General features: G+C 44.7%; 1 protein-coding gene and 1 long non-coding RNA gene across 2 annotated transcripts; one reads left to right on the top strand and one right to left on the bottom strand.

The window, feature by feature from the left end:
• Nucleotides 1-214: 214 nt before the first annotated feature.
• On the bottom strand, nt 215-16,147 carry hsd17b12b (hydroxysteroid (17-beta) dehydrogenase 12b). Its single transcript, XM_076018083.1, has 11 exons — nt 15,841-16,147; nt 9,509-9,555; nt 9,130-9,205; nt 8,798-8,905; nt 8,474-8,538; nt 7,826-7,870; nt 6,517-6,551; nt 5,988-6,069; nt 5,219-5,284; nt 4,962-5,111; nt 215-1,828 (listed from the first exon to the last, which is right to left on the bottom strand). Exons 1-11 carry the CDS (start codon nt 16,016-16,018, stop codon nt 1,721-1,723), a joined length of 960 nt encoding a protein of 319 aa, XP_075874198.1. The 5' UTR covers nt 16,019-16,147; the 3' UTR covers nt 215-1,720.
• Nucleotides 16,148-18,721: 2,574 nt separating this feature from the next.
• LOC142883314 (uncharacterized) lies at nt 18,722-18,974 on the top strand. Its single transcript, XR_012926034.1, has 2 exons — nt 18,722-18,892; nt 18,941-18,974. It is a non-coding gene; the product is annotated as an uncharacterized LOC142883314 (long non-coding RNA).
• Nucleotides 18,975-20,550: the final 1,576 nt, after the last annotated feature.

Genomic DNA, 20,550 nt, shown 5'->3' on the forward strand with positions numbered 1-20,550 from the left:
CTTCGATAAGGTTAGCTCACCCGCTGCTGCCAGATGAAAATCTTAACGTTAGAAAGTCCAACGATAGAACAAAGTCACTTCCCATTTTCTCCTGTGTCAGGCCTTTGGATTGGTTTAGAATGAAACGGGCTCAAATAGGACCTCTCCAGTTCTTCCAATCAGACGGCACAATTTAATACAGATGAAACTGGGGTGAATGATTAGAGGAGGCAGATTGATTATTTGAGCTTATTTTATTGGTTGTGAGTTGAGGATGGAGAAGAAAAAAAAAAAAGCTCATTCCATGCGTGCTACCGTCAGCACAATCAAACAGAGTCGGGGTGTTCAGATCAAATACCGGAAACACAAAGCAAACTTTAAACAAGAGGAAGCACAGAAGAAATCAAGTTGGTCTCTGACGACTGCCTGTACACAGCAGATCTGATGTCTCACAGGTAAGTAGAGCATTGTTTAACCTAAACAGACTGACAAACTCGACAAATTAAATTATTACACTTGAGGACACAAACACAGATACAGAATTTCATTGGTTTGTCCATCAGTACATTTAGCTGAAGAGAAGAATGACTGCAGTGCCAGTGCCAACAATGAGATGAGGCTTTAGCAGCGTTCTGAAGCCAAACAAACAAACAAACAAAAACACTCAGTGGTCACAGAGTTAATCTATTCCTCCACTTTGGTTTGCTTCAAAAAGAAACGACAGGACAGGCCGGACGATCCAATGATTCCATAATCTGATGGATGTAAACACGAGATACACTCTGATATTCGAGCACAACAACGTTCTTTGTGCTGGTATCTCATCTTTGGCACCCTTTTCGTGTAACTGCATGGAGTTATGCAAGTTTGATTCAATTCAAATTGTGGTCCCTTTGACAAGTCAGTCAACAATGAACAGAAAATAGCTCACACAATGTCCTTGATAGCCAAGTGCTTTACGTGTAATTTTTTTTTTTTTTTTTAAAAACAAACATTTTGAAATGAGGAACTGCCACGTCCGCAACGGCTAAAAACAAAAAGTCTTTCTATTAAATAACCTTTTGAAAATGGCGGCGCATGTGTTAGCATTGTGTACCGTCTGCAGGGCTCTACTTGGTCAACGTACGAGAAGTCAATCGGAGCCCCGACGTCCACCGTGATGCACAGTCCCGGGTTTCCATTCAGTTCAAATGTTAGCATTAAAAATACTTGACGTGGCCTGCGTGCGATGCCGCCTTCACCCCAGCACAGCTGCGACAGGCTCCAGCAGCCCTGGGGGGGGTGGAGCCGTGAAGATAGATGGATAGATGGATAGATGGATGTTCTCTTAACGGCATCGGCAAATTTTGAGGACGGCTCAGCGTGACAACTGAACTGCCCCGAACTTGATTGAGGGGAGACGAGGGTGGCGATAGGTAGACAGATAGATAGACAGATAGATAGATAGATATAGACTTTGGCAGTAACCAGACAGTGAGAGAGCGGTGCTCCGCTCCGGCCTTGAGCGGGTTTTACCTTCCATCCTTCACTCCAACGGTGTTTTGACCCCGAGGACTTTATTCAAGAAGAAGGCCGACGAGCCGGTGAAAGCTTCCACCTCGAACGAAGGCCTCGGGATCAAAACAGAGTCGGGAGGAAGGGGGAAGGAAAAGCAGCTTCTGTTTGAATGGTGCGGCGGTGGCGGCGCGCGGCTGGAAGCGTCGGAGGGCGCCGTTCCTCCCCCCCCTGCGGAGTCCCCCATCTAGCCTTTCTTCTGCTTCTTGAGGACGTGAGCGCGCATGGACGTGGTCATCTTCATCATGTAGTGAGTGACCACGCTGGTGGGGAACACGCCTGTTGTCAACCAGCCCTGTGGAGGGGGGAGAAAAAGAAAATCACGTCGTCAGCTGATGGCATTTGCAAAAGTAGAAGCAAAAAAAAACAACAAAAAAAGCTTTTCCACTTTTCCACTATTGACGCATTCCGAAACGATAAACGTCAAGCCATTTCTGCACTCGCTAAATTGCACCAAGTGGGTCAGTAAAAAAAAAAAAAAATGTATTATAGCCTGAATAGCTGGTTTACTGCACCGTTGCTGAATCACAACCTCCTAATGTCGGCTTTAATTTCTCTCAGACTCTTTTTGTTTTCACATTCTACCCCGCCCCCCCAATTCCCTCGCTGAGAACTAGGGTTGGAAAAGCTTTGCAGCAATCTGGCTGAACTGGGCCTCGTGACGGTGATGTGGGCAGAGCGACGCCGCACAACAGAAGGGGGGAGTGATTATTCACACACGCGGGCGCACACACACAAACACACACACGGGAAGCTGGTGATGAAAGAGAGCGCCACCGTGTTTCACTTCACCTGGGACAGGAAGCGGAAACTGGAGAAGCAAAAAAAAAAAAAAAAAAAAAAAAAAGGTGTTTTCAAAATGAGTCAGTGGCTCAACAGGATGAACCGGAACCCTCTGAGGTGTAACGGACGCCGCTGTGACCGGTGCGAACATCACCGCATCGAGACCGCCAATGGCGGAGCTATGTTGCGGCCAGCGGTGGGCGTGGCAGGAGGAGGAGGTCCTCACACACCGGGCAATAGGCCGAGCGACGCGAATAAGTGATGCGAAAATTGCGAATTTCTCTCCGGCGAATTCTCTTCTGTACACACCAAGCACGACGTTTGGGGCTCTTTCATTCGCTCCAAAGGAGAAACAAGTGGAGTCGAGTCGACTACATCCTCAAGTGATGATGCCCTGGTGATGATCGGAGTAGAAAAGCAAAGGAAAAAAGAATAGAAGCCTTTGGCTTCACGAAATGTTGTTCTTGAGAGAGGTCTTGCAGCAGTTAAATTAAAGTAATGACTTCCGTATGGCGAGTACCTCCGTTTATAGTGGACAAGTGTATTCTGCTTGGTGTATTGCTAAAAATGTTTTTGTTTTTCTGTTTTTTCTGTCTTGAGACGGTGAAAGATGCTAAATGCTTTTATTTTGCAAAAAAAAACTGTAATTGAAACACTGCTATTGACTTCAATAGGTTTAAAAATATATATATTATTATTCACCGCGTGAATTTGTTCCCAGTGTGTAAAGACATTTACACTTTCACACTGTGGCATCTCAAGTCATATCTTTGTTGATGTACAGTGTCTTTTTGTACTATCTAAAATGTATTTCTGACTTGATGACTGTCCAGGATTTTGTTCCTGGTGCGAACAAGACACTCAAAGAAGAAGTTTAATGGGACACTAACCCTCAGCACTGGACAGTGGGAACAAGCCAATAGGTTTATGATCATTATTAACATTGGCGGAGATTTGCTGTCCTCTGATTGATAGGAAGGGTGACAGGACTCACCCTGAAAACATTTAATCAGTACAAAAAACTACAGTAACAGCTGGAATAATAATAATAATAATAATAATGATAATAGAAAGCCATGTAGTCAATTCGGGTATCTACTTATTGCCGCAAACATTTCTGGCTCCACCACCGAGGACCACAGTTGGGGGCGGAGGACGTGAACACGGCGGCGGCGACAAAAAAACAAAACAAAAAAACTCCTCTGCTGGATGAGCGGCGCTGGTCCCTGGAGTAATTACCGTGCTGGGATGCAGAGGCAGCACAGAGCACAGGCAGGCGTTTCTTCCCCACTCGCTCCATTATTTCGGGGATGTTTGCCTTTTGACAGAGGCCTTGGCGGCCTGTTGACACAATAATAACTTGGAGAACTCGTACGAGGAGGCAGGTGGGAAGCTCTTGTGCAGAGCGCCACGCCGAGCGGCTCCAGTGTGACCAGGTGCAGATGTTCCCTTATCAAGGTGTGGCTTGTTTTTCTGTCTGTGATCGACCTGTGGGAGCCGAGTGGAGTGGAGGTATTTGGGCTGATTATATAAAGAGGAGGCTGGTGGAGGCGGAGGGTGGGGGGCGGGGGGGGTAGTTAAGCCGCTGAGAGACTTTTTAGTTCCATCTGGCCGAAGCTCTTCCAGCGGGTCTTGTGTCATGCCGAGTGGTTGCTGGTTACGGTTCAATATTAACCTTTAGGGGCGGGCGGGCCTGCAGCTGCTGGACATGGAAACGCTGGCGTTTCAAAGGAGTCTCGTCTTTACCGATTGGTCTACTGCTTCTTTTAAAGAAGATACAACGAGAAAAAATATCCTTAAACTGAGTTTAAAATTCAAACCGAGTCCACCCCACCCACTAAGTCAGATGTGCACCGTGCCAGTTCTGGCGTTCGCAGTCGTCGAATTAAATCTAATTAAAAAACGGAGAGGAATCTGCAAATCTGTAATCACTTCAAAAGAGCAGAGCTTCATCTTTGAGAATGAGCGTCTCCCTCTGCTGATGGTGAGAGGCAAAAAAAGCCAAACCAAATCATGTAAGAGGAATTCTTTGTTTTTACACTCATCAGGTCCCAATTAGCCTAATTATCAAATAGAAAATAAAAATGCACGACTTGCAAGAGTTCAGGTCTTAGGAGGTTAAGTCTGTTTTCCAGGGCTGTGCACAATTTACTTCGATGCGGTCTTCTTACACAACACCTGACGCCAACATGTAGAAACGACTCCGAGCATGACTGGGGAGCCACCCCTAGTGATGTCACAAGGGGCACAGACACCTCCCCAGATTAGTGTCTCAAGAGCCCAGTCAGGTGAATTCTGTTCTGCCCCGCCGAGACCGCCTGCCTTGTTTTCGTGAGGTCAAGCAACAGGTGGCTGTAAACAGAGGGCTAACTGCGCTGCCTACTGAGAAGAAAAGAGGGAGGGACCTTTAAACCTCGCAGCTAACAAACGTCTAATGGAAGTCCAGCCAGTGCGACACACACACACACACACACACACACACACACACACACACACACACACACACACACACACACACACACACACACACACACACACACACACACACACACACACACACACACACACACACACAGGGCCGAGCTTTGAGTGGGGGGTGAAAAAGGCACTTCAGAGTGTTTGGTTATTTTTGGTAATTTTGGTACCATGACAGCGTGAGGCCAGTAGCCGTTGGTCTGACTCTCCAGTCCCACGGTGCTGAGGGCGCTGGAGACGTAGCGCTCCGGAGTGGGCGCCGTCAGCGTGGCGCGCCGGATGTTGCTCATCTTGGTGGCGACGAAAAACGGCAGCACACTCTGACGAGAGGAAATAACAGAAACGAAGTTGGTCGCACGAACGCACAACATGCCCGTGGGCGACGTTCGCCGGCACGCCGACGTGTCGAAGGAGAAGTGCGGCTCACCTGGACGATGATGCCTTTGCCCTTGTACTCGGCGTCCAGTCCTCGAGAAAAGAAGTCCACGAAGGCCTGAGAGAGAAGAAAAGGACGGGTGCGGGGTGCTGAGTAAGATTCAAGGACAGGAAGAGGCCATTCGTTTAAATACGCAGCGGCAAAACGGTATAAATACGCTGCGCTTTGGTGTCGGACTAACAAAGAGAAATGAGCACGCAGCTGAAGCACGGCTTCCCCTCCCACAATGTTTGCTGGAGCCGGAACGAACAGAAGTGACCCTGAAACAGCCGGAGCCGGAACGACCCCGGGACCTCGAGCGATGCGGCGGAACGGGAGATTGGCATCGCGGACACGCGGCCAACAAGACTGCTGTCATGTCAGTGGGGATCAAAAACTCCCCCTGAATGTTTCAGCCACCTTCTTGAATGCGAGCCAACGCGGAATTCGACGTCCGTTAAGAAGGCCGCACTTGCACACTGGATATTCGTTCTCTAAAATCACATTCAATTAGACACTCAAGGCAACGACTGTCCAAGCCATCCCATAATGTGTTCAGCACATCCCGACTGATTTTCGTGCACTATGCCATGTTCTCAGAGCTTCCACTAGATTATTTTGTGAAGCTTCAATGCAGAAATGAGTCAGTGGCTCCAAACCTTTGAACAAGGCCGGTGGCACCACGGACAGATAACGCCTGGGTTTAACAGCTAGGTGGGGTGGGGTGAGGGGTGGGCGGCACAAAAAAAAAAAGGTCACGCACGGCGTGCGCTGCAATTACCTTGGACGCAGAGTAGACGGAGAGCAGGGGAACGGCGTTGGACCCGGCGGAGGAGGCGATGTTGAGGACGACCCCCTTCTTCCTGGAAAGACACGGACACGGACACGGTGAGGCGAGAGAGAGAGAGAGAGAGAGAGAGAGAGAGAGAAGGCAGCGACGACAGCTCTTCCTGCCAGCTGTTTTCAAGTGCTCAACTTCACTGAGATTCAAGCACCGGAAGTTTGAGTGCGATTGTGTTGCAGGGTTTTACTCTTCATTGGGAAGTTTATTCAAGGTGGAGGGGGCTGCGGGGGGGGTTAATCCTCACCTATGATGATGATGTGTGGTTTTAATCCGTGGTTTTAATTTCAATAAAATTTCAACAAAGCTATTTCCCTAACTTCTAGTTGCCACATATATGGAAACGTCAAATTTCTTCTTTGTGAGCTGGAAGCTAGGACTACACAGCCCTTTGAAATAAGTTTACGATCAAAACTGGGGGGGAAATGATCACATGACTGTGAGTGAGGACATGCTCGCTGAGACTTACCGCTCCACCATTCCAGGCAGGACAATCCGGGTCATCTGGGATCAGCAATGAAGAGCAAAGCAGGGTGGGTGGGGGAAGACACAAGAATCAGACGTAAGGCACGACACAGATAACAGCAAGCCAGTCCACTAATGTGTGTGGGCAAGATGTGGGCATGTGCGTCCGCCTTTGCCGACGCCAAGTGTGTGTGTGTGTGTGTGTGTGTGTGTGGGCCGAGTGTGGAGAGGTGTTTCGGGGAGGCGAGAGTGAGAGAAGAAACGGGTGAGGACGGCCGAGGGAGCACTTTAAAAAAAACGATATTGAATGACATAAATTAGGTGCTAAAGGAGTTGCGGCCCTGGGAGCTGCTGAACAAGGATGGCAGGGGATGGAAGAGACTTTATTAAACCAGTGTTACTGTGTGGAGAGTAGGTGTGTGTGTGTGTGTGTGTGTCTTTACTCGTCTGCAGGAGTGGTTTACAGTGGATTTTGAAGAAACTGCATTCACCAATTTAACCTACCGTGATTTCCGGACTATAAAGCGCACCTGAATATAAGCCGCACCAGCTAAATTTAGGGGGGAAAACAAATGTGTACATATACAAGCCGCACTGGACTATAAGCCGCAGGAAACGGGTCTGCGGAGCGGATCGGTTCGGCGGCTGGACTCGCACCGCGGATCCTGTTTGTGGGGTCCCGCTGGTCACCTCGGTTAATTGGTATGGAGTCGGACTCGAGGCAGCGACGCACCGTAGCTCACAAAGACAAGAGAACATACTGACGAGCGCGCCGTGCTCAGAAACACTATTTGATTGACTTGTTCTGTGTTCACCCATTTCTTGCGGTATAGAAATGATCAGTATTTCTCCATTTCCTTCTCTGACAGCCAGATCGACTGCCTTTAACTTAAAAGCTGCATCATTTGCAATTCTTGGTTTGTTTTCCACAATGAGGGTTTGTGCATGAAAACTTCCTTTGCGCAAACTGTCTTGCTCTCGTTCTGTATTTGCTTCCACTTTTGCTTTCGCTGTTCGCGCGAACTGCCTGTCTCACTCTTTCCCGAGCCCGCCCAAAAATCCATAGTGGAGAAGGTCCCCTAGTGGCCGTTGGCTGTAAAAAACCATAGATTAGCCGCACCGTTGTATAAACCGCAGGGTTGAAAGCATGGGAAAAAAGTAGCGGCTTATAGTCCGGAAATTACGGTATTTGAGAAATTCAGGGTGTGTCACAAAACAAATAGAAACAGCATGTGGGCCGAGTCGCTGTTGTCTGAGACCGAGTGTCTCCGTCTTTGTCTTTAGTGCGTTGGGCTGCTTCCGCACTCACTCACCTGACAAACTGAAGTGATGTTAATGTTGATCATGGTGTTGATGAACTGGAAGAAGAACAGAGGATCAAGCCTCAGCAGGCTTAACTTCTACAGTCTTGACTTTTAACAGCAGGTTGGTGTGAGCACTTGAGTTTTAACAGTGAAGGTTTACAGGTTGTTTGTTTGTTTTTTTTTTTTTATCAAACTTCACTTGAAAATGAACACATCTTCATAAACAAAGATGAAGTTCCCTTATGTGGGAATCAAGTGAAAACTTCAGAACCAAGCACAAATGAATCCCCCTGTGGATAAGGTTGACAACCTGAACCGTCTTTCACCAAACATCACTTTCAAAATAAAAGGTTTGAAAAACTTTAATATTTTCTCAGAGGCGCTCATCCCGGAAGCATGTGAGAGGAAAATCGATCGAAGAATTTCCTTATTTTAACATCGTCTTGGCTAATAAATCCGAATAATATAATCTGACAACGGGAAGAACATCAGATTTTTATTTTTATTATTTAATATAGCCCTTAAAATAATCCAACATATATTTTATGCTGCAAACTTCCTCGTCTCTGACTTCAACTCTACAAACATATTACACATGACGCTCCTCTAAAATGTGATATTTGTGATTCATATGCGTAACAATGATATTAAACTTACAGAGTCCAGGTTTTGGATATTAAGGAAGAATTCAGGGTACACATAGGAGATTCCAACATTGTTAACTGCAAAGAGAGGAAAAAATGTCTGTGAAAAAATGTGAAATACATCATAATGTTGAGAAGGACTTTTTTTTTTTTTTTAGCATTGCAGCGCTCAGCATGTTATTCAACTTTCAGTCTTCAGAGGGCAGCAGAGAGCTTCGGAAAGCCTGGACAAATTCACAGCAACGTGTGAAACCAGTCATCGCTGCTTCTGTAGTGTTTCTCACTTGAACTTTGACCTGGCGATGAACGTCAGCACCTAAGTTGCAGACTCACTTACCCAGAATTCCAATCTCCAGCCCCTTCAGCTTGTTCTCAATGTCAGAGTAGATATCCAATGAGCCAAAGTCAGCCGCGATCGTTTTGGTCTCCACTCCATATTTACTTGCTGAGGACACACAGACACATGCAAAACCAGAATTATTTTTGCTGTATGATATTCAAACACGACATCATGGAGCCATGATGGGATAAATTGTGTGATTCTGAGCATCATTCACACTCATTTCAGTCTAGACTGAACTACACATTTCAATTTGAAATACACATCAAAGGTGGAAAGAAAAAAAGAAGAGAGGATGGCAGTGCTTCAAAAACCATGCAGATACTCACAGATGGCTTTGGATATGTCGTCCAGCTTCTCCTGAGTGCGGCTGATCAGAACAATGTTGAAGCCTCTGCGACCCAGCTGCAAATACACATCCAAAAAAGAAAAATTGATTGATTGAAAATTGAAAAAGTATATTTTTTTTGTTGTTTTTTTTAAAGGGGGAGAAAGAAACTTTATAGAAATAGAATCAATTAATAACAGTCATTCTGTAGATCGAACTGGGGAGATATTTATCATGAGCAATTTACAACTACTTCCGATGAACAGCTCACAGGTAAAGTTACATTTAATTTATGCTTGAAAACAAACACAGCACAACCCTCCTGTGTGACACTGCAGCTGCGGGTTTTGTGGAGGCATTCAGACTCCAGGGTAACTTACATCTTCAGCGTACGCTTTCCCAATCCCATCCGTGGCCCCCGTCACAACTACACAGAGTAGAAAGAGAGCAAAGTCAGAATGAGCAGGAAATCCTGTGTTCAACTTCCAAATTAAATGCATGGACTTTGAAAAACCAAGAAGATCTTTTGAAGGGCCACTACTTATTGCTTCTCTGTCCTGCTGTGTTTGCGTGACTAACGATCCATTGGCTACTTCATGAACACTCTTAAATAAACTCACTCAACTGTTGGCTAGCCCAAACATCTGGTCGACCAATCACATGGCAGCAACTCAGAGCATTTAGGGGCCTTTTACGCAGAGACGGATTTTTTGGAAATGCACATTTTCGAAAACATTCCGTTTGCACAGATGCACTGGAAACGACTGAAAATTATGTAGTACCTATGCCAAGCCCGGTGTAGCACCGCAAGTTGACTCCCTGAAGGCTGAAGAAGCAGAAAACACCTGGAGCACCGTGTTTAATGAAGCAGGAGCTCGCTAACAACATTAGCACCACGATCACAGACAGAGAGAAAGATCGCTGGTGAAAAGACGGCGTGAATAAACAACAAAGTTGAACTTCTGCTTTGAGTTACTTTAGAACACAAAGAACACAAAGCCTTAAAAGGTCCATGGACTGGGAGTCAACTGGGAGTCGAACAACGACAACCTAGGTGTTTGTTGTTATGAGCGGTCGTCTGCACCTCACGGCCGCTAAGGTTGCAGGGCGGGGGAGGGGTTTAAAGGAGATTATTTTTGTATTGCAGTCTATGGGAAAAATGCTTTTTGGGCCCATGGGATTTTTTTTATTTTTTGCTGCAGTACCTCGAGTGGCCACTGGGGAAAATCGGCACGCCACCATATTGCCAGTCCAGTATCCAGTTCTTATAATACATCCATGGTGAAAACCAGCAGATGGAAATCTTAGGTAAAACCAATAGAATGGGCGCAAACAGCGCCACATCTTTGCCGCGACTTGAAGGTGCGGACTGAGGTAAAACACAACTGGAAGCGTGGCGAAGCGGAAACGCTCGACCTCCACGAGGAGGCCAAGTGCATAAAGTTTCAGGGGCAGGACATCTTCCAAGGGTAACGCGGAATGCGAGCGCCGGGCGTACGCTGAGATGGGATCCACGGAGAGCAGCCGGGGTGAGTAAAGAGGACAAGGAGAGGGAGAGGAGGGAGGAGGGGGAGGAAGGCGGGAGGGAGAGAAGGAGGGAGGGAGGAGCCATCGTCAGGGTCCTCTCTGTCATCAGCGGCAGTCGAGCAAACGGATGCCCTGGAACTGCCTGGCACAAACAACAGCGGCAGCAGCAGCAGCAACAACGCGGCTCTATTTTTAGCTGCTCCCATCTTTCACAAGGAACTCTTCACCGCACCTCCAGCTAAATATAACAGCGAGCTGATGGAGAGCCTCGTCCTCGGCAAACGTCCCTGTGCAAACGGAGGGACGCAGCTCGGATTTGAACCGGTGTTTCGCTCGAACGTGCCGCTAGCCACGTATGCGGCTGTGCTTCCCGTGCCGCGTCTTGGAAATTTGTACCGTTAACAGCGGGTAGGCGTCGCCGTCTGGCATGCCGCGTTTTAACTGGGCCATTAGTGAGTTCTTCATTGTTGCCGTTTACGATAAAGAAGCAGAATTTAGTTCGGAGCTCAATAGGCGTAGCAATAATTAGACCCCAAAATAAGATCTCAAAAATGAAAATATGACATAAAGTGCTTTGTGCATTAAACACTGAATCTGAGGTGCACTGACTGGTTAACACCCACTTGGGTACTTGAGCAAAGACTTAGACGGAGAGCAGGGGATCTGCTACAAGCAGCGCTGATGTGGCTGAATGTAAACAAGATTATCTTTTTACTGGGCTCATCGTAAGTGAATAAAAAGAAAAGAGCAACTCCTATTTAATGAAAAACACGTTTTAGTTGAATATATTCTATCATTTTCATATTCTTTCATTCCAATAGGAGGTAAACCAAACTGTCGAGCGTGCAGGTTTAGAGGCCGACTCACAAATATTTAGCAGGATGTCTGCTGTTGAATTTTGGCAGCACAGGTAAACCAAGCAGGTTTACCTGTGCAGGTTTGGAGGCCGACTCACGCAAATATTTCAACCTCACTACGGCAGCCCGGGCCTTTTCTCTAAGCATCTGTGTGCCCTTCACTCCACCCCGCTACTCTTGCGCGCGAGAGCACATGATGCCGAGGTGCCGAGCGTCGTCGTCTCCTCTGGCTGCGGGGGGAGACAAACAGGAGGCGGTGGCGGGAGGAGGGAGAGTGACAAACACGAACATGGGGGATCCTGGGGGCAGCTAAAAATAGCGCGGGGGAGGAGAGGAGCAAAGAGTGATGGAGAGACTGCAGGCGCAACGGTGAGGGAGGCAGAGGCCCGCTTTATTTTTAGCCGTTTTGAGAATGAAATGTTTCGCAGCAGGAGCAGAGGAGAGGCGGAGAGAAAGGAGGAGGAGAAGAAGAAGGAGAAAAAAAATCTTTTACAGCTGAGTGCTTGTTCCCCTCCATCAAATCAAACAATGGCTATTTTTAGGAACGGCCGTCTTCTCCAAAAGTAGGTTAGAGCGGCTTCTGACGCTGCCGTCGCCGGCCAACGCCATCCCAGTGTGGTGAACACGTAGCGGAGCGTTGGAGAAGGCCGCGGTTGGGAGGGGAAAGGAAAAACGTGGCGGTGGATTCTGTCCGTCGCATCCTCATTGGTCGGGATGTGTTTGCTGCGCGTGTGTCTCTGTTTTTGTGGCAGGGCTGCTGCAGTTTTTACCCGAAATGAAACCGTTTGGATGTAAAAAAGAAACCGTCAGCTGGGCCTCATCACTTGTCCTTCAAACAAAAGCCTTTGTCTGTGTGAGAGGGAAATAACAAAAAAAGGTTTTGGTTCATCTGGGAAGAAACGTCATTGATGGAAGTAGCCCGAAATAGGGATGTTAGCAATTAGTCAATTGTCGATTAATAGTCGATTAAGAATTTAATCGATCGAATCAAATTGGTGGCAAATAATTGAACATTGAAAATTGCCGCTTATCAATTAATCGTTAATCGATCGATAAGGTCAATCAACTAACAATTAATCAATGAATCGACGATTTGCATCCCTAGCCTGGAATATTGTCATGTAGTAATCGCACACACAAGAAGATCTACAAACTACACTAAGGGTGACACTAATACTTATTACTGCAAGTACTAGTACTAGCCGTTGCACCAATAAAATGATGAGGTCGCTCTTGCGCCAAATTTGGCATGGCTAACTTATTAAATAGCAAATTTATAAATCTGCTGCCAAATTACAATGAATGAATAAATGATAAATTTTTCATCACCGATAAAGTGTTTGCTCATGCCATGCATTACAAAAAGCAGAGGGGAAAACGCATGGTTGCGGGGACCGATGTTGATGCTGCACAAACTTCATTCCACCGAACAGCTGAGTTCGGTATTTAACGTCGGCTCCTCCTCGCCTCGTGAATTGAAGCACTGTTATGTAACAACGGTTCCCTGTCGCGCTGGCTTTCACACACACACACACACACACACACACACACACACACACACACACACACACACACACACACACACACACACACACACACACACACACACACACACACACACACACACAAAGATGTTGTGGGTACCAGTGAACCAGAATCACGAGGATCATGCGTCTCATTCATGAATGGCTCGGCCGCCACCGTTACATAATCAGTTCCGTCCTCGCAGTCAAGTCCACTTCACCGGCACAAAGTTTGTGAATGAAGGCAGCACGTCGAGGGCCGTGGGCCCCTCTGCCTCATTGGATATTCTGAATCGTTTTGCATGTGTAATCTAAAAAAAAAAAGAAGAAGAAGAAGAAAAAAAAGCGCCCGACACGTTTCCATTTTTAGCTCCACAGAAAAAGATCAAAAGCAACTTGAGCTCAACGTCCTGAAAACATCCGGTTGCCTGAAGCAGACGGATGGATGGGACTGAGAACACACACACACGCACACACACTCGCATGCACGCACACACACACACCAAAACTTTTAAGCCGATTGTCTGGTTTAAGAGATAAATTTGCACATAATTAACGAACCTTTCAATTTTTTCAAAGGTGCCAAAACAGCCCAAGACATTTTTCAAGCAACTCGCTTTGTCTTGCATTCGTTCAAGCCAACAACGTGGATTCCAGCAAAATGCATTTGCTCAGATCCGACCAAGTCCTGTCGGTGTGCAGGGTGCAGCTTCGTGCTAGTAGATCTTTTCAACCCGTAAAGCAAATCAGCGTCGGCCCCCACAATCGAGAACTGTTTGATCCCAATTTAAGATCTCCTGCAGAGGTTCTAACATCTGTGGAATGCATGCTGTGTAACCAACAACTGGGTGTCCTGTCTTAACTTTTAACTTTTATTGCACCTTGTTGTGTGTATATCCCTGACCTGTGGTCAACTGGGTTTTATCCTAGAGGTTATGAATTTGTTGCGTGTTTTGTGTAATGGTTTGCATCTTCATTTTGTGTTGTCTTGCTTTCAGGAGGTCCTCTGACGAACCCATCGAGGTTGGTTTTTTTTTTTTTTCTAGCATGTCCGCTTTGTATAATTTGTTTGGTTTTGTTCTGTGTTTTTCTTGTCTTAATATTGACTATGTGCTAAATAAATAAAAGAAGAGAAAACAGGTTCCTTACAGTTGGACATTCCTGATTTTGTGCAGTTCAAATTACGTTTTCAGATCTCTTTATGCGTCTGTGATAAAACAATTACCTGACAATAACAACATATATTTTAACATTATTGCGCCAACAATATGGCCACTAAATCCGAACTTAGTGTGTTAGTTAGTTAGTCAGTTAGTGTGAAAATAAGTGCCATCAAACTGTCAAGACTTGGACCTTGGACACTGTTACTTGACAAAGTTAAATAAATTCCTGGTGGAGAGTTCAGGGTTCAGGCGGAGAGCAGTCTGCCAGATGGACAGTGTTCAGTCCGCACTCATAATCCCCCTCCAACTATAATCCAATCACAAGATGGAGGACACTATGTGTGCGTGTGTGTGTGCGTGTGTGTGTGTGTGTGTGTGTGTGTGTGTGTGTGTGTGTGTGTGTGTGTGTGCGTGCGTGCGCGTGTGCGTGTGCGTTGGAAGGCCTTGCACTCAGATTTAAAACTCCGCCTTCTCAGTGCAAACTTTACCAGTCTGGTACATAATCAATAAGAACGGGCTTAACGGTGAATCAGGGACCACTGTGTGCGCAGCAGTTTAATACGTTCTCAAATATATGTATGACGGATACAAGTTGTAGCCGCCTGCTATACCTGAAAACTGAGAACATTCCAGGAGGGGGCGCAATCTCATTGCACGCTTTCAGTGCAAGTTTTAACGGCAGCACATAATACGGACGAAGGACTTAACATTGAATTGAGTGTTATTGTGTCTGCAGCAGTTTGGAAATTGTGCATTGTTATGATTACGTACAAGCATGGGGAAGCATTGGGCCCATTTGAGGGTTAAATAAAATATGTAAAAAATAATAATAATAATAATAAAAATAAAAGTCTAAAACATGTTTAAACCATTAATTTAAAATAGCAATTACACCCCCTTCACAGAAACAAGAAAAAAATTTGTTTTGTTGTTCTTGTTTTATATTAAATTGTAAAACGGGACACGGCTGACAAAATACCTACTTGCCAGCAGAGGGCAACTATGGGGTTTGGTATTGTCTTTGAGGAGCTCCCATTGTGTATTTGCAAGCATGGTGAAGTTCAACATAAATATTTTTGATAATAATTGAATGCTTTCATAGATAATATCTCCCGGATGAACACTCTGAGCAGCAGATAAAGCAACTGTGTGTTCAAAGAGAGCAAATTAAAAAAAAAAAAAAATGAATAAGAGGATGGAATAGAATTTGAGAACGTACCGTAATAATCCTGTCGTGGTGTAAAATTGCATGTTGCAACGGGTCGGCCGTTGCTCAACATCCACGTACTTATGACTGATAATGTGATAGCAGCTTGGAAAATCCTGTTGCCACATCTCAAACCTTTGTAGGCTTGAAGATTAGACGTTTATGCAACAGAACACCCTTGTTGTTGGCCGTGTAATGTAAAAAAAAAAAAAAAAATCTATATACAAGTTAAGTAAAAGGTGCTGAGTAAAAGTCAACTTGATATGATATGGTTATTCCTATTGCTTACGTTTGGGATGTACTAATTCGCTATTTGACAGTTGGCATCTGCTGACAATAACAATGGCAGCAACATAAACTAACTAAAAGGCAAAGTATGTGTGTATGCGTGTGCGTGGCATCTTCACTAATGACAGCGACAATTGTCTTCCTCACCTGCCCACGAGCCGAGCTTGGCCGGGGAAACAAGGCGGCCGTTGCCCAGCACCCACACTCTGGTGGCGGACACCAGACGGTAGGCGAGCCGCCCGAGCGCCCAGGCCACGGTCAGAGCCCCGATCCAGAAGAGCGGCGCCTCCACCTTCCGCAACACGAGATCTCCGCTGGACGACATACCTGCACACCCCACACACGCGTACACGCCGACAGTCGGACCGCAAGGATCAGGAGGGTGCAGAAAGAGAAGGACTCAAAGTGCAAAAATGCGTGCTTTGACGGAAGATGATTTGTTCACTTCCACATTATCGCCTGACCGGCCGTGATTGGCCCGTTTCTTCTTCTTTTGACGTCAACTTCTGAGTCCGTTTGTTTTTGCTGCCATCTGCTGGTAGGCTACAGCGCTCCCGGTGATCGGTCAGGTTCTTTTTTTCCTCCCCCGTTTCACAATTTTGAATTTTCGAATTCCATATAAAAACTGTCTTTTCACGTTGCGGTTGACATCGTTTTGCGTAGGATAAAAGAAAAAGAAGGCAGCTTGACGGTGCAAAACAGCTCAAACCGTTTATATAAAGTTTTAGGATTTGAAATTTCCCGTGTCCAACCTCACAAGCAAAACAATTTTCCTTCTTTGAAATATATGTAATTTACTCGTTTTACGAATTATACAGCATCATAATTCATGTTTGTGTCACACGTTGCTACCTTTGCTTAGCCTTAACTAACCTGTGATGCGGCAAACACATTTATAAATGTTTTATTCAACTGAAGCTACACACTGTGCTTTAGTTAAGAACCTCAGTGAGCATGTTTTTATTGTTAACCGGAAAAGGCACAGATTTTAGTTAAATTGGACAAATTAAATTCAATATTTAAATAATTTTTTGAACTGTTTTCAGTACATCACACACAGCAGTCTTCCCACCAACACACCTCACATTCCCAATGATGTTATATGCAGTCATCTGTAACTGTAGCTGTGCCAGGTGTAATTTTTGTGTCCTCAATGTTGTGTAGCCTTCTACTGGAGAACACTTACAATTAGACAGTATTTGTGATGTTTCCAGTGTATATTAATAAAAACTTCTCCTACATTCTGATGGGATTAAAAATGAATCCCTCTCTCCTCGAGTCTGGTACCTTACTTCACACGTCTTGTGTTTCAGTTTGTCTCGTAAACATGCAAAACAATAAAAACAAAATAAATAAATTGCATAGCTGATTTACTTTAACTGTTTGAAGCAAAATACAAATTGTCAGTCGGGCTCGGCACACGGGGAAGATTAGTTTGTCACACACTTTAGGTGGGTTCACTGTGCACCACACCAACGTGGACCTTGCAACCATTTTGAGACATTTCCTTTTTGAACAGATGAGATGCTTTAACGCATAGTGTCCACAAAACAACATCAGAAAGAATTTTCAGAGATTTTTACTTTGATGTTTGTTGTGGAAATTCTTTTAAAGTTTCAACTGGCTGTACAATAGACGAGCCTTAAATGTGTGGACTTTAATGTATCAAATAAGATGTATTTTCATGGAAACTCAAGTCATAAGTGAGCCTTGTTTAGTACACAGATACATGTGACACAGGAAGTACACAATTCAGCCAAGTGGAGCAGACAGCAGTGGTCCATAATGTGAGAACGAGCATTACATAAGAGCAATGCGTCTAAAAATAGAAACGTGGCAATGGCAGACAGGAGTTGAAAATGTTGTGACTCTAAGCGCCCAAAAAGAAGCAGACATTTACATTTAGGGGCCACTTTGGACATGAAACGGACCGGCGGCAGCACAAATGCGGCAACCCGCGCCTGTGTGTGTGTGTGAGAGTGTGTGAGTGAGTGAGAGAGTGAGTGTGAGTGACGGAGGTGCAAGTAAACTGTGAGAAAAACTTAAATGAAAACAGGGGAAAATACATGAACTTTGTGGCTTTTCTGGTGTGTAGTGAACATGCGTTTACAGCTGTTTGATATGTATTTCTGACTGAACGCGTTAGACTGGTGCCAGTGTCTTCAGCACCACAAGGGGATGGACAGATCCTTGTCATGAGCGTAGGGATTTGGCTGTTTTTTGTTTTGTTGTTGTTCTTATATAAAATTCTTTATGAATCAATCAACAAACTTACAATGTCATTCATTTCACACCCAATCACTCTCTCTCTCTCTCTCTCTCTCTCTCTCTCTCTCTCTCTCTCCCTCTCTCTCTCTCCCTCACACACACACACACACACCAACGCATATACGCAGACACACGCTTGTTGGTAGATTTTTTTTTTAAGCAAGGTCATCCCAAAAATGTAAAATATGAACTTTACTGAGATGAGAGAGAAAAAAACATTTTATTTTGAGACTTTCTGAATTACAACACAACACACACGTAAAGTTTTTTATTAAAACGTTTTTCCTTTTCTTATTTGACATCACAAAGCTGACACTTTCATCGAAACAGGGACAAAAAAAAACAAAAAAACGACAATAAGCAACACATGATTTCAATTTCTTTTTATTGTACACCTGCTGAATAAACAGTTAAGGCATCATTAATAAAGAAAGCTGGCACCTTCTGGATCAGAACAAACAGTCAATAGCAATTAAACACAGCACATTAAATATGAAAGTTCATTGAGACTAGAGAGAAAATGAACAGCATTGCTCTCTTTTTCTTCAATGTAGGGGAGGGGAAGCACGGCAGAAGAGGTGCTTTCTGTGCAGATATGAAGAACTTTATTTGTATCTCGTGGTGACGCTGTCCTTGTTACCATGCATTCTCCTTCATTTGAAAACCAAGTGAAATAAGCTGAAAACCTGGGGGATGAAACGCACAGAACATAAAAACAGAAAAGTTGAGGCAAAACGTTCAATGTTTGTCGGATGAAATTAGTGTAAGGAGAAAAAAATGTATGGAGGGAAAGTGTGAAATTGTAAAGCAAACACACATGCACACACTGGGAATTTTGAAAAGCTGTCAAAGATGCACAGAGGTTTTGACGCACACACACAACTTAATATGGTGTGTGTGTGTGTGTGTGTGTGTGTGTGTGTGTGTGTGTGTGTGTGTGTGCGTGCGTGCGTGCGTGTGTGTGTGTGTGTGTGTGTAGTCTCTCCTTGTCAACATGTAGAGCTAAAACAGAGGGGAAAAAAAGCACAAATCAGTTATTGAAGAGGGAACTCGATGACAAATGACAAAAAATTTCTACATGGTCGAAACATTTGCTTTTAGATTTTTAACAATGTATGTATATTGAAATACACCACAAGCCACGTTGTGTGTGTGTGTGTGTGTGTGTGTGTGTGTGTGTGTGTGGCAGACGTGTTGTTTTTAGTCTCAAGTGACTCACGTCAGACAGTATGTTTTAAAAGAATGACCTGAAATAAAATACATTTCTGTCAAATGTTTCTACAACAGGGAAGTATTTGTATAATTTACAGGTGACAGGTTGTACATTTATTTTGGCCATCAGTATCTTTAACTTATATCACAGCCACGTATATTGTTGCAAGTCCGGACATTTGCTGCGAGGCGTTCATCTGATGTAAACCTGCTTACAAAAGAGGGGAAACAGAGACACATACAGTAAAAAAAAAAAAAAAAAAAAAAAACACACAACACGAGTGCAGACGTATAAACAAATTTGTCTGTTTGAGCTGAGCGCTGGAAGAATAAGTAATATAAGAATAATAAGAGTAACACCAAAGCGATGTGTAAAAGAGTGCAGAAGAGGACAACAAATAGGGAACAGACAGAGTCACAGGAAGATTTTTGGATGACACACACATTTAAAATATAAAGGTTGTATTTCAGAATTTCATGCCTAAACTGTGTTAAGTACTTGTGTGTGTGGCCAGTTTCCGAAAGTAATAAGGCACCAAAGGGGCAAGAGGTTCTGCGACGTCTTGAAAGAAAAAAAAGAAAGAAAGAAAGAAGAAAACCAACATGCCCTAAATTGAAACCAGCCTCGGATTAACAGTGAAAGGACACATTTAAAATCCGACACTGGGAAATAATTGCACAATTCAAAGAAAAGAGGGATTCATTTGTGGTCATACACTGAATTGTAAGTGCGTAGACGGAGAAATGCACACGCAGCCTGAGTTGAACGTCGCCTATTACTTCAGCATCACTTGTAGCTTTAAAAAAAATAATAATAATAATCAAACATGATGCAAGATTTTTATTCCTCTTTTTTTTGTAGTTTGTCTTTGAGTGAGACTAAAGTCAGAAACAGTCGTCCGACCAGGTTAAGGTGTAGTGTCTCCTCAGTGCCAATTGTCATTTTTAGATCTTAAAGATATTTTAAAAAGAGAGAGAGAGGGGGGGGGGGGGGGGGGGACGAAGCCAAAAATATTCAGAGAGGAGAAACCTTAAACATTTTCCCACACTTTGTCGGGAGCTTCCTCCTGCTTTAGCGGCAGCAATGCTTCATAAGACGTGTGGCGAGGGGTTTGCTTCATTCTCGTGAGCGTGTGTGTGTTTGTGCGTCCGTGTGTATTTGTGAGAGAAGATACCTGGAGGGGTCGTGACACATCTGAGCCTTTGACAGCGCAAACTTTTAAAAGTTGGTCACGGCCGCAAGAAAAAGTGTCCACACATTTGTAGGAATTCTTTTAGAAACTGAGCAAAGAATGGAAAAGGGGCTGGTAGGGCCGTGTGGGGATTTTTCTTAGGCACCTTGTGCACAAATAAGAGCTGAACTGAAACAATGTTTCT

Source organism: Nelusetta ayraudi, unplaced genomic scaffold (genome assembly GCF_046127955.1).
Source record: "Nelusetta ayraudi isolate G7.1 ecotype Tasmania unplaced genomic scaffold, CSIRO-AGI_Nayr_v1 ptg000002l, whole genome shotgun sequence".
Lineage (NCBI taxonomy): Eukaryota > Metazoa > Chordata > Actinopteri > Tetraodontiformes > Monacanthidae > Nelusetta > Nelusetta ayraudi.